General features: G+C 46.3%; 1 protein-coding gene across 1 annotated transcript in view; it reads right to left on the bottom strand.

Annotated features, from left to right (window-relative positions):
* Nucleotides 1–13,889, bottom strand: part of ASPSCR1 (ASPSCR1 tether for SLC2A4, UBX domain containing) — a 709,269-nt gene that overhangs the window by 379,773 nt on the left and 315,607 nt on the right. Inside the window, exons 8-9 of the mRNA XM_086931183.1 lie at nucleotides 12,954–13,108; nucleotides 10,454–10,535 (exon numbers count right to left, since the gene is read on the bottom strand). Of these exons, the coding sequence (XP_086787309.1) occupies nucleotides 10,454–10,535; nucleotides 12,954–13,108 (237 nt within the window). The remainder of the gene's footprint in view (nucleotides 1–10,453; nucleotides 10,536–12,953; nucleotides 13,109–13,889) is intronic.

Raw genomic sequence — 13,889 nt, 5'->3', positions numbered from 1 at the left:
CGTTTTTAGCCCAACAGATCAATTGCGGAAGAGCGGGACAAAGAGAATCAGGCGCCAAGAAATGGGGCTTCAGGGTTTATTTTAGTGATGAACTCAAGAACAGGGCTACATCAGTTTTAGAAAATATTTACAATAGACAAGGCATGAAAAGGTGTATTGTTTAGAGTGGGCGGAAACACTTTATACTAGCTTTCTACACCGAAATGACAAATACAGCATAACACAGTCTCATCCGCCGCTATCATGTATGGGTTGAAGGGGGAAAGAAAAAGAACAACAAAAAAAAACACACTATCCCTTCAAATAGCGAGTCCATCTGGGCACGCTGCCACAGTTGATTCTGACCAAGACGAATGACCTTCTCCTCTTTTATTAAGGTTTCACTTTATATTATTACGTTTTTCAAACCACCCTCACGTGCGGCATGATTTGCCACACACCTGCATGCCATGACCAGCGTGTATATGTGCGTTTGTTTAAAGCGCGCCTGCCCGGGGACCTCTTCAGATGGCGATTGTTCTGCTACAATATTTCTCCTTAAACTTGGTGCTTGCTGTATTCGTGTTGAAATAACAGGCCCCTATCGTGGACATGGGTCCCGTACTAATGTCTAAATGCGTGGCCCTGTACATGGCGCCCTGCAGCGTTAGTATTGAAATCATTCCACCGCATGCATACCCGTGCACCATCCATGTTGAAATAATTACTTGCCACACGCGGGCCCAGTGCAGAATCCCTGTCTTTAGCCATCCTGCCTTTATTAGAGATTGCTTCGCCACAAAAAAAACCTTCAAAGGGCCCCTAGCAGAAGAAGTCACCAGCATGCGAGCTGCGCGGTGCGCGTGCGCTCGTGTGACATCTGACAGATATCAGATGGCACACTGCGCGCCCTGGCTCGTAACCGCAAGACGTATGCCTGGGCGGATACATTTCTTGGGAAAGGCGGGACATGCACCCACCTTTGCCCAATTGCGTGCAGTCTTTGCACACCATGCCCAATAGGAAAAAATACAACAAAAAAACACATGCACGAGCGTGTGAAAAGTACTGAGTAAAGCTTGAAGCCCTTACAAAAAGTCTTGCAGAGCAGCGCATGCACGCTGGCTCAGTCGAGACCTAAAAATGGCATGGATGGATAACATATCCCGACTGGCAAAGACTAGAGAGCGCACTTCCAAAATAGCACCTCTAAAATGGCACAATTGAGAGTAAATGTAAATGTAAATGTGGTAGTATTTGTATAGCGCACCGAATCAATCCCCGAAGGGGTATCTCAGGCGCTTGTACGCATCCCGCTGTGGAACCCTTCCTGGCTTTCCCCTGTGAAGTGCCCACTCCTGGGCACCCCCAAGGTGAAGCCAAGCATCCTAGCGTTGTTGGGGCCGTTGTGGAGATTAAGAAAGCTATTGCCCAGAGTTGCAGAGTGGGACCCATGATTAGAATAGGCACCGAGGCGAGAATTATTAGGCCCGCGGAAATTGAGCCCAAGACCCGCCTCGGCGGGAATTGAACCCTGTTCCCGGGCTAGACCTCTGCATCAGGGTCTACCGCTCTAACCATTGAGCCACACTTCTCCACAGAGTGAAGTAAAAATGGCCAATGCTCTTGCCATAATACAAGCAGACCAGAAGGTTAATTAAAACAAGTAATAGCAAAGCCAATAGGTCTCGCCTATGCAAGAGCTATTGTTTTTGCGAAAATGTTTTAGCCATGTTATCTCCAATGCACTACCCTATATTTCACCCTATACCTCTCTCAATATATCCTCTCCCTCTACTAGGACTCACCCCAAACCTCATTATACTACTATGATCTCCAAAATAACCCTTTCCAGACTCTTCCCTCCTCTATCCCTCCTTGGATCTCCCCAAAGCTCATTTTAATATTATGATCTCCCAAACGAGTAATTCTTCTCTCACCTATCCCTCCTTTGACTCACCTCATTAATAATGTTATTACTATGATCTCCCTAATCAATTTCTAGAGATTCTTTCCTCCTCCATCTCTCCTTATATTCGTCCCAAACCTCATCTTACTGGTATGATCTCCCAATAAACACTTTCTAGACTCTTCCTTCTTCTATCCCCCCATTATTCTTTTCAATCAAAATAACAGACAAGTTACTTATCTTTGGAAGAAACATGATCTAGCCGCAGATTTCTCACCTATGAAATTCCAGGCATCAGCCTGGGTCCGGAAGATTTTTGATAGTATTACCCTGCATGCCAATAGGTGGTGTTGGTCGACTCCACGTGACGTTGTAGGCATCAGGTTCGGCGTGACTTTTGCGTCGTCTTTATAGGCGTAACCCCGGCGCGCTGACGTCAGTACTTCTTACAACTTTCTGCGCCAGAAGTCCTAAGCCATGAAGTGACTGACCAAAAAACAATTAGGGCCCTGAAGTAAAACAGCCCTGACACTAAACTAATCCGCAGAGTGGGGAGGAATGTGGGTCAGTAAGGAATCTGCGGATAGATCATGCCTCTACCAGATAAAGCGTTACCGAAGGTAAGTAACTTGCCCATCTGATAGAGACATCCAGCCGCAGATTCTTAATCTTTGAACAGATACCCAAACAGTACTATCCCCAGAGAAGGGGTTGCGTAGTTTTCAGACCAAGAGGTTCTGCAAGACAGAGCGGCCAAAGAGGCCTTCCCTCCGGACCTGTGAATCTAGGCAGTGGTGTCTGGCAAACGTGTGCAGAGATGCCTACGTGGCTGCTTGGCAGATGTCAAAAACCGAACACCACGCTGGAGAGCTGTGGTGGTTGCTTTTGCCCTGGTAGAATGGGCTCTAAGGCCTTCAGGAGTTTATTTCTTTGCCAAGGTATTGCAGTATTTTTGTGCAAAGGATGACCCAGCGTGAAATGGTCCTTCTGAACTGCTCACTCCTTCTGTGCTCCAGCGTACCCTATGAAGAGTTGGTCGTCGACCCAGAACGCTTTTGTACGACCAAGGTAGAACGATAACGCTCTTTCTGGGTCAGAACGGTGGAAACGCACTTCTTCCATGGAAGGATGCAGAGGTGCATTGAAAGTGGGCAGAGTAACAGATTGAGCCAGATGGAAAGGTATTACTACCTTTGGCAGAAAAGATGTCCTAGGGCGGAGCACTACTTTGTCCAGAAAGACAGTCAGGTAAGGAGTCTGAGATGACAGTGCCTATAGTTCACTCACCCTCCTGGCAGAAGTTATTGCCACTAAAAAGGCTGTTTTAATAGTGAGCAGCCGGAGGGGACAATTGTGCAGAGGTTAAATGGTACACACATACAAAAAAAGTAAGGACCAAATTAAGGTCCCATTGGGGCATAACAAAAGGCGAAGGGGGAAATATATGGGTAAGCCTTTTCAAAAATCTCTGTACAAGAGATCAGGCAGCCGAAGAAAAGCAGATAGGGCCGAAATGTAGCCCTTCAGAGTCCTGCTGGGCCATGGGGAAAATAAAAAGAAGAATATCTGACAGGAAAGCAGACAAATGGTCAATAAACTGTTTTGTACAGTATTTACAAAATGTTTGCCATCTGCGGGCATACACAGACTTTGTGGAGGGACGCTAGGCTGCCAGAATAACCACACAGACATAGGCAGGAAGGTCAAAAGCTGTCAACTGTCGCTGCTCAATCTCCACGCAAGGGAGCGGAGAGTGGACAGTTTCGGTTGGAGGACCCTCCCCTGTTTTTGCAACAGTAGATCCTCCCAAAGAGGCAGTATGACTGGAGGATCGTTGCTCACCTGCAGAAGCTCAGGATACCAGACTCTCCGTGCCCAGTCTGGAGCCACAAGGATGACATGCGCCTGGTCGCTCATGATCGTCTTGAGCACTCTGGACAGGAGTGGTATGGGAACAAAGGCATACAGGAGGCCTGTGCTGCACTCACAACAAAAGGCGATGCCAAACGAGAGCCGCCTTGAAAACTCCAATGCACAAAATTGCTGACATTAAACATTCTCCTCAGAGGCGAAAAGATCTAACCAAGGGTCTCCCCACTGTTTAAAGAGACATTGCACCACCTCCAGATTGAGATGCCACTCGTGATCGGCAAGGCATAGGAGGCTGAGTTAATCCGCTCTGGCGTTCAGAGAATCGGGCAGCTGTTGAATCCCCAGGGAAATGCCCTGTTGTTCCAGCCAAGTCCAGAGAAGCAGGACCTCTTGACAAATGACCCCACTCCACCCTGTTTGTTGCAATACCACATGGTGTTAATGTTGTACAGGTGTACCTGAACTAGCCTCCCTTTGAAAGATGGTAAAATGGCTTTCAGTGCCAACCAGATCACATGAAGCTCCAACAGGTTGATAACCAGCTTAGCTTCTGCCGGAGACCACAGTCCTCTGATCGCCACCTCTCCCAGATGGCTGCACTATCCCATTAGGGACGCATCCGTCACTACGATGAGATCTGGATGGGGAAGGGAGAGGGGTCAGCCTCCGGCCAAATCTCGATTTGTCAACCACCACCGCAGGTCATTGGTGGTGCCCTCCGATATCTGAACTAGGTCAGAGAGATTACCCAGACGCTGCGCTCCTTGGAACTTCAGGTCCCTCTACAAAACTTGCATGTGCCATCTGGCATGGCCCACTTGCAGGAGGCCATGAGGGCCAACAGCCAGGATCAAGGCTGAAACATCGGTATCATAGCCTGAATAACCTGTACTTGCCATTCGGGAGGATAGGCCTGAAACTGCATCATGTACAGAACTGCTCTGATGAAAGGGAGTGTCTGAGAGGGAGTTAGGTGTGACTTCGGCCGGTTGATAGTGAACCCCAGCAAATGCAGGAAGTTTGCTGTAGTCTGGAGGTGGGAGATGACTGCTTGGGACGAGCCCACCTTCACCAACCTGTCATCGAGATAGGAACCCCTGATCTCCACAGATGGGCTACGACCACCGCCATCACCTTGGGGAACACACGAGGGGCACTGACGAGGCCAAAGGGAAGCACAGCAAACTGAAAGTGCTCATGGCCCACAGTAAACCGCAGGTAGCAAGGAGGGGCAGGCAGGAACGGGTTATGAAAATGGGTGTCCTGCAAGTCCAATGTTACCATCCAGTCACCCAGGTCCAGAGCAGACAGGACCTGAGCAAGGGTGAGCATCTTAAACTTCTCCCTGATGTCTAGGATAGGACAAAGGACTCCTTAGTTTTTTGGAACCAGAAAATAGAGGGAATAGCAACGACAGCCTATTTCTGGCCCAGGGACACTATATGTCTCCCTTGACCAAGAGAGGCTTAACTTCCTCGTGGAGTTAGGCCAGGTAATCCTCCGTCAGACGATCGTAAACTGGAGTCATGGAAGGGGGATTAGTCTTGAAGCAGGGGGATTAGTCTTGAAGCAGAGGGAGTAGCCCCTTTAGACTATGTGCAGCACCCACCTGTCAGAGGTGACATCTCGCCGGTGAAGGCGTATCCTGCCACCAGCTGGACATCCTAGATTAGGAAGGATTGGACTGTGGGGGTTTTGTGGTGGAGGAGGAGGCTGTGGCTTGACCCGACTACTGGCCACCAGACCCACGGGGTCGAGGCGAACCACATCTGTGGCCCCGCAGAGGTTGCTGGATTTGCTGGGTCCTCTGGCTGGTATAGCGTTGGTGCAGTTGGAAGGCCTTCCGTAGCCACGAAAGGGGTGAAAAGCTGATACAGGCTGGGATGACGTGAAGAGGCCTAGGGACCTGGCCGCAGCTCCTGAGTCCTTCAAGAGCTCAAGCGCTGCGTCTGATTTGTCTCCAATGAGACGGGAGCCACCAAAGGACATGTCCATAAGATTAGCTTGGACATCCCCCGAAAAAGGCAGACGTCCTCAGCCAGGCTTGGCGCCTAAAGGCCACTGTCAAGGAAATCTCTCTGCCTAGCGAGTCTGTCGTATCTAAGCCACATTGTACGGCAAGCTTAGCCGCATCTCTCCCATCTGTAATTGCTTGGGATTACAGATCCCACAGAGAATGGAGTACTAGCCCAATAGGCATGCAGTGTTTACTGACCGCAAATCTAGGATGGTGGAAGAAAAGTTTTTCTTACTCAAGCTGTCCAGCCTCTTGGATTCCCTGGAAGGGGTGTTGAGAGGAACGCGCCATGGGAAGTGGAGCCTTGGACCACTAAGCTCTGTAGGGTGGACTGTTTAGAGAGGAATGCTGGGTCACCTGGTGCAGGGCGGTGGAAGCGGGCAATGGTTCCTGTGCTAGGCTTGGACCAGGTGGCCAGTAGAACATCTGTTAAGACCTCATTGAAAGGCAGCAAGGGTTCAGAAGAGGAGACACCAGGCTGCAGGACCTCCGTCAGGAAGTTAGTCTTGACTGCCACCGGAGGAAGCTGCAGGTCCAAGATCTCCGCAGCCCTACACACCACCATTGCAAATGAAGCTCCCTTCTCCATAGCCAGGTTAGGGGGAGACAATAAGCCAGAATCTGGGGAGATGTCCAGGACGCGGGCATCACCTAAGTCCTCATACCAGTCTAGGCCTTGATTGGGTACCTAGATATCTAAGGGATCCTGCTGCCCATCCCAATCTTCATTATCCATGCCTAAACCTTCAGAATAGGGCAGGTTGAAAGGCACGGGAGTCATATGACTATGTCGCCGCCGGTTCCGGCATCGGTGGATGCCCGACCAGCTCCGTATCGTCTGCAAAGATGATGGGAGAGGTGAAGCCATAGGGCGCTGGCAATGCCAAGGGCCAAGAGAAGTTTTTGGCAGGTGCCTAAGGTGCGGAACCCATGGGTCTCCTTCAGGTAAATCTGCAGGACCCAAAGTTGCGCGGGCAGGATCAGGCCACCCAAATATGGCACACATGCTATCATAACATTCTTTCAGCTGGGTGGGGGTCTCTCCTAGCCCCAGAAAGGGAGGGAAACGTGGAGCAGACCCAGGCCCAGGCGTCTCGTCATGCGACAGACTGGGTAAAGCTAAAGCGTGCTTTAACTTCTGGTGCTTTTTATGGTGCTTCTTACCTGACGACATCGAAGAAGAATACTTCAATCCCCCGGAGCGGTGTTCGGACTTTCCCCTTGACAGGTACCAGTGAGCGAGATCGACGAGGCAACCTACGAGGTGCCTGGCACCAGAGACATACCAAAAGGGGGTCCATGACAGAAAAGTTGCGGTGACAGGCGCCATATGGCTTGAACCCAGAGATTTTCTTACTAGACTTACTAGACATTACCTAGCACACCAAAAGGAGTCGACAAAAAGTGACAGGGCCTAGCTCTCTTCGACAGATCTGCACTGGCTGGCGCGAAAAGAAAAGAACTGACTTCAGAGCTCCGGAGTGGTGCCTATATAAATGGCGCAGACGTCACAACGACATCGAACCCAAAGCCTACTGAGTCGACTGAAGCCACCTATCGGCATGCAGGGGTACGGCTATCAAAAATCTTCTGGATCCAGCCAGACGCCTGGAAGTTCAAAGGTGAGGAATCTGTGGGTAGATTTCTATTAGATAAGACTCACATGTCCACCGTGTAAATTAACTCAAACTTCACTATACTAATCCACCACTAATCCTTTTTGGGTTCCAGAGTAGTGTGCTACTTGGCAAAAAGCAATTCAACGCCTCGTCAGGGGAAATAAGCGCTATATAAATTAAATTACAATTCAATACAATGTATTACATGAGAGCTCTTTTTAAAAAGTTCAGTGTGTGAAGAGCCCTCTCTGCCACAGACCTGGGTGTAGGAAGAACACAATGAGTTCAATAGTTTGGTTAAGGGTGAATGAAGATACGACCTTGGGCAAAATTTTGGTTTAGTTCTAAGGATGACTATCATTGTGAACAAGAAAGAAGGGTTCTTTCTGGGTACAAGTGTGAAGCTCACTCACTCGCCTGAGAGATGAGTCAAAAGTCAAACATGCCGGACATGATTTATGTTTGATGCTTTCCACATGTGTTGTTCTTAATCATGACTTATATCAAACAGTAATCTTTTTCAAGTAAATTCATTTCACGTATGCCTTATACTTCATTGAATTTGTAAGAGAGTGGGATTCTGTTGCAGTCACCCCCCTCACACACACACACACTTTTTGCCAGATTTCTGATGCACTTAACCTTGATGTGCCCTGGGTCCCTGCCAATCAGGTTACCAGGATCGGTGTTCTTTCCCAAAACCATACCTTTGTACCCACAACTGTCACCTCTCTCGCCACATGCAAGGCCCTTGTAAAAGGTACCATGGGTACCAAGGGCACTGGGACTAGGGAAGGCCTCTAAGGGCTGCAGCACATATTGTGGCACACCTAGAGGTCCTATGCAGGCTGCATGTTTTGGTGCAGAGAAAAGTGATACATGTGTGCCGTGCCTTCAACCCACTGCCTACCTAGCTGGGTGCACTGTACCACTGGTGAGGGTACAGTTGCATGAGCACTGAACCCGTACAGTGTCAAAGTCCATTCTTAGACATTGTAAGTTCAGTAAAGCCATGCCTTCCCTGGACCGGAAACAAGCATCAGAGGACCGGTTTCTGGCATTCCATTCCACTGGATTCAAGCAAGCCGGGCTGAAGACGGCTGGAATGCCAGAAACCTGTCCTCGGAAGCTTGTTTCCGGTCCAGGGAAGGCATGGCTTGGCAGTTCGGGCTGGACTGTTCCCATGAGGCACAGGGTCTGACTGATTTGCATATAGCCATGTCTGATCTGGGGTGGCAGAGTGGGCTAAAGAACGGTGATGGATTAAACCCAGATCTTTTCACTGGGTGTGAGTTTTTGATTGGTTCAGATGCTCCGTCCATTACCACCCCCTTTTGTACCGCTTTTGGCCGCCATAAGTGTGGCAGGATATGCTCAGACGTGAGTCCCTTGGTCACTTTGCCACTGGATTCAAGCAAGCCGGGCTGAAGACGGCTGGAATGCCAGAAACCTGTCCACGGAAGCTTGTTTCCGGTCCAGGGAAGGCATGGCTTGGCAGTTCGGGCTGGACTGTTCCCATGAGGCACAGGGTCAGACTGATTTGCATATAGCCATGTCTGAACTGGGGTGGCAGAGTGGGCTAAAGAACGGTGATGGATTAAACCCAGATCTTTTGACTGGGTGTGAGTGTTTGATTGGTTCAGATGCTCTGTCCATTACCACCCCCTTTTGTACCGCTTTTGGCTGCCATAAGTGTGGCAGGGTATGCTCAGACATGAGTCCCTTGTTCACTTTGCCACTGGATTCAAGCAAGCGGGGCTGATGAAGACGGCTGGAATGCCAGAAACCAGTCCTCGGAAGCTTGTTTCCGGTCCAGGGAAGGCACGGCTTGGTAGTTCGGGCTGGACTGTTCCCATGAGGCACAGGGTGAGACTGATTTGCATATAGCCATGTCTGATCTGGGGTGGCAGAGTGGGCTAAAGAACGGTGATGGATTAAACCCAGATCTTTTGACTGGGTGTGAGTGTTTGATTGATTCAGATGCTCCGCCCATTACCACCCCCTTTTGTACCGCAGTTAGAATAATGGCATTATATGTATGTTGGGCAGCGAGCAGGCACTAGAAACACTTTTCCCTCATAAGCTTATTTTCTGGCTTTTCACTCTATTCTTGCATATGATGCAATTCCTCCTCTTCCTGATAGGGCACTTAATTACACTTATTCTGAAATTCCGGTGGGAAATCCTTATGGAAGTTCAGAGCTAGACATTTTTGGTAAAGGTGAGGTGTAGGTGTGTGTGTGCGTGTGCGTGTGTGTATAGACACACAGGCTCTTGACTAAGTAAAGGCAGGCTTCTTGCTAACCCTTTGATAATACTGGGGTTTAAATACATTAAATTACCTTGATTAAAGTCACCCGTTTTTGTATTTAGAGAGGTATCGTATTTCATATCGTATATAAAAAGAAAAAGTTAAGTTATTTATTTACTCAACATTGCTTGCTATTTAACAATTTAGAAAAACAACAATAAACCTTCTGTAATTGTACATTCTTATGTTTGTGTTTACTGGTTAAGTGTTGCTTTCCTTCTGCCCATGGTGTTGAGAATAGGTAGCATTCTCTGGAGACAGGTCAAGACATTTGTAGTTGTTTCACACAGGTAGGCCTGAGCCAAAAAACAGGGTGCATAATTCGGAAAAATAAGAGATGTTAACGGCAGACAGTATATGAAAAATAATGTTATTATCATCAACTATCTGACTAATCTCAATCAGCACTGTTAAATGCACACAAACACATCCTCTGTCTGCTTCATGACCCTGCCACTGGACCTACGAGGAAGACAAACAGTACTCACAGACAGAATTTAAGCATTGGGATTAGCTGGGCTAATCTTATCATTCAAAATTTGGGCTAATTGTTCTTAAGTAGTCTAATTGAACTAGAATTTTCTACAAAGATCCCAAGCAGGCGTGTTCTAAATAGGCTTTGGAATTCTCCTTTCTCCAGATATAGATCGGAATGTGCAAGAAGGAATTTCATAAAAAGAAAGTACAATTCTAACAGCATGCTTTTCATACCTCCTGCATATCATTGCCTTCTTGAAAACAATTACCTTGGGATAGCGTTCCAGCTTCTCCATCTTTTGAGCTTCCCGCAAAGCGTTTGTCATCAGTGGCATCTCTGTTAACCTCTGACTGGATAGGGAAAAAAACAAGACATCAGCATTGAAGCAAAAGATAGATGGGAAGTGTTGCAAGTGCAAGACATGAACACAAGCGTAAGAGGTTGACCAGTAGAATTATTGGGTTGGAGGTGAGAGAGGTAGACAAAGGGTCAAGACAGGAGAGGGGACATTGAGAGCAGAGAAATACAGATATGAAAGGAAAGGCCCAGAAGAAGGCAGACCTATTAGAACAATTACCTTATTTATGCAGGATTTATGCTCCTACACCTTGGATACCTCCAACCTAACCATTTCAGAAAGAAAATTAATACTTCAAGGTCTAGTTTTAAAAAGGTTAAGAAGGATTCTCTCAAAAACACTGTAAATGTTATGAAACCCTCCCTTTATGCAACTGCCTCAATACCGCAATACCTGATCAAAACGAATAAATCAAACTTTGACACCAAAGTTCCTTGAAATTATCAAGTCATCATTAGAACACTGTCCTGTTCCTTATCTACTAAAAAATAGACGTCTTAACCTCTGTTAAAAAAAACAACAATTCTGTTTTATCACAGCATACCATTTCCCACTATAATCACGGAAAACAATTATCTGGAAGTAAACTACCTCACTGGTGATGTTCAATCAGATTTCCTCTCAGGACACAGCACCAAAACATCAATGGTGGATATGATATTGTAGAAGATACCTTAAAGGCTTAATTATTTTAGGCCCATTCTCAGACTTTGGTACAATGGACCATAGAACCCTCTAATACTTGCTCAAAGAATTCACAGAATAAAAAGCATGCTATTACAATGGTGTGAATCCGATCTTGCAAACAGGCATCAAAGTGCAAAATGTGTGGATTTCTCTCTGTACCCACTCCAGTTACCTGTGATGTGCTTCAGGGCTTCCCATTGGCAACCTTACCCTTCATTATTTATGTTGATTCTCTCCCCTGCGCCTCCCTCCCCACAACCCCCCCCCCCCACCCCCCCTCCCCGTCGATACTAACTAAACTAGGGATTCGGGATTTTCTCTATGCACATGATATCCAGTAATAACTTTGTGTCTTCACCAACTCTGATCACAAAATATGGATAAATAAATCAACATACAATAATGGCTAAAAAGTGGTAAACAAATTTGAATATCTTCTAACCAAAACTTGACTTATCTAAATAAAAACAGGATAAATGTGATCTGATTTGCTGGCTTTCACCCTCAAAATACTGAATCCTCCAAATCCACAGAAATCATATTAGACAGAAAACTTAACCTTGGAGCCAATTTAAGAATCTAGCTGAAGGGGCATTTTCCCTCTCAAAATACTCAGTAACTGCAAACCTTTCCTAACTCTTATTGAATTATAATGTACACTGCAATCCTGTGTCCTTTATTGCATTGACTATGCCAATGATCTTCTCCTTGGACTTCCACGGACGAACCTTGCATCTCTAAAGGATATCCTGCATGCTGCAGTCAATTAAAACATGACCATAACACACAGTTATAATCTACTTAAAATAGTTACAAATGAAGAAAAGATGCATTTATAAAACTGCCTACAATAGAAGGTGGAATTAAAATAAACCATCAAAACTTACCATCTCCCCGGATGGGTTAAAAACAAATTCACTACCTGAAAGTTATTAGGATAGACACCTAAGATATGAAAATCCTAGTAAGTGTGCATTAGATTGCTTAATCCCTGCAATTTATTTAAATTACTACAGATACCTGATCTGATTGATAAATGCAATGATACGCAACAACCCTCTTCCTCTACTTCGATGTATTGCCTGTCTCTCTTAAAAGACATTTTTTGGGGTGAGTGAATACCTCCAAGGCCAACGAACTGCTTGTTTTGTAGGATACAACTTCGCTGGGTATTTGTTATATCTTTTTCTTTCTCAGTCACTTTTCTTGGAGTTTGTGATTCAGTGGTACTGCAAGCACACGGATTATCCTGCAATACCTGTGGCACTCTTTCCATATCTTATGCATATACTGTATTATCAACTAGTGCTCTGATACCTCTGTGGTCTTGTTCATACTTATAAAAACCGTCCAAAACTAAAAAGAGGCATCTGAGGGTAAGAGGCTGGTGGAATGCCTTCAACGGCTGTGAGCTATCAAAGCACCTTGAGACCCTTATGGGTGAGTGGCGGCGCTATATAAATGCAGAAAGGCAGTAGATGGACTAAGTATGGAAATGGTACTGAAGGTGCAAAACAGGACAGGTGCATATCAAAACGGAGAAGTATTGGAAGCAGGAAGCAGGATAGGGCCTATTACAAATGAGTGGTCCCAGGAGTGTATAACAGACTGGTTTCTGTGATGGCAAAATAGTAGCGAGGGTGCTGAGAAAAGCAGTCATTATTGTTGTGGAGAGTAGGGCAGAATTGCACTCTGAACAGAGGTTTAGTAGATGAATTCTCACCGTTCACTTTTGAGCTGTGCCATTCGCTTTCGCACATCATCCACAGTGACTTCAAAGAATTCATCAGGTAGGTCCTCAGAGCTGCTCACCAGCCATTCCTTTCTCTCAGGGTCTTCCAAGTCCAGGTGACACACCACAGCCTCTCGTTCTACTAGCTGAAATCCAAACAAACACAAGTCAAAGGAGAATGAATAATGGTCCATGGAATACTCATTCACTATCCAGGTTTATTCTCATCACCACATTGCTACTCGCAGCACCGAACATTGTGCTGGTAGATCACAATCACATTCCTTAAGACTTGTGGTATGTCCTAGCAGCAGGATAGCATGCCAGGACATTCAATTAACATCGCTAAAAAACACCTTTATTGGGGAGACTCGCAGTTACTCACTGAACCCTCATTTACTTCGCTACCACAGACTATTCTTCTCGAACCAGATACACATACTGATGGGTAAAGTTAGACGGGGAGGTGGGTTTTCATCCTCTGGAGAGAGAGGACTGAAGCAACCAAAACATGAGTAAACACTGTAAGTACCTTCTAACCTTAAAGATAGCATGAATAGACACTTCCGAGTAAGGCTGAAAATAAATGTAATAGCACAAACATCACACATTCAAAGGCCAAACAAGAAGAGATAATGTCAACAGTAACTTTGCTCAGGTCTCTATCTGAATCACCCACTATGAACCCAAAACTGTAACATAACTAGAGAGGATAAGAAAGACTAACAAGCATTGGCATAGCCAATAGGTCTCGCCTTTGGGACCTTATAACTATTAAGTTATGCAGCACAATATCCTTACTGCAACATATTAACCGTTGCATGGCTAAACACTTTTATGGCCCCAAAGGCGAAACCTATTGGCTATGCCAATGCTCGTTTTATGTAATTTGTATGTTACCCTCACATGCCTACTGTTTATTTAGCC

Source organism: Lissotriton vulgaris, chromosome 7 (genome assembly GCF_964263255.1).
Source record: "Lissotriton vulgaris chromosome 7, aLisVul1.2, whole genome shotgun sequence".
NCBI lineage: Eukaryota > Metazoa > Chordata > Amphibia > Caudata > Salamandridae > Lissotriton > Lissotriton vulgaris.
The sequence above is the reverse complement of the archived record's forward strand: the minus strand, read 5'-3'. Positions and strand labels throughout refer to the sequence as shown.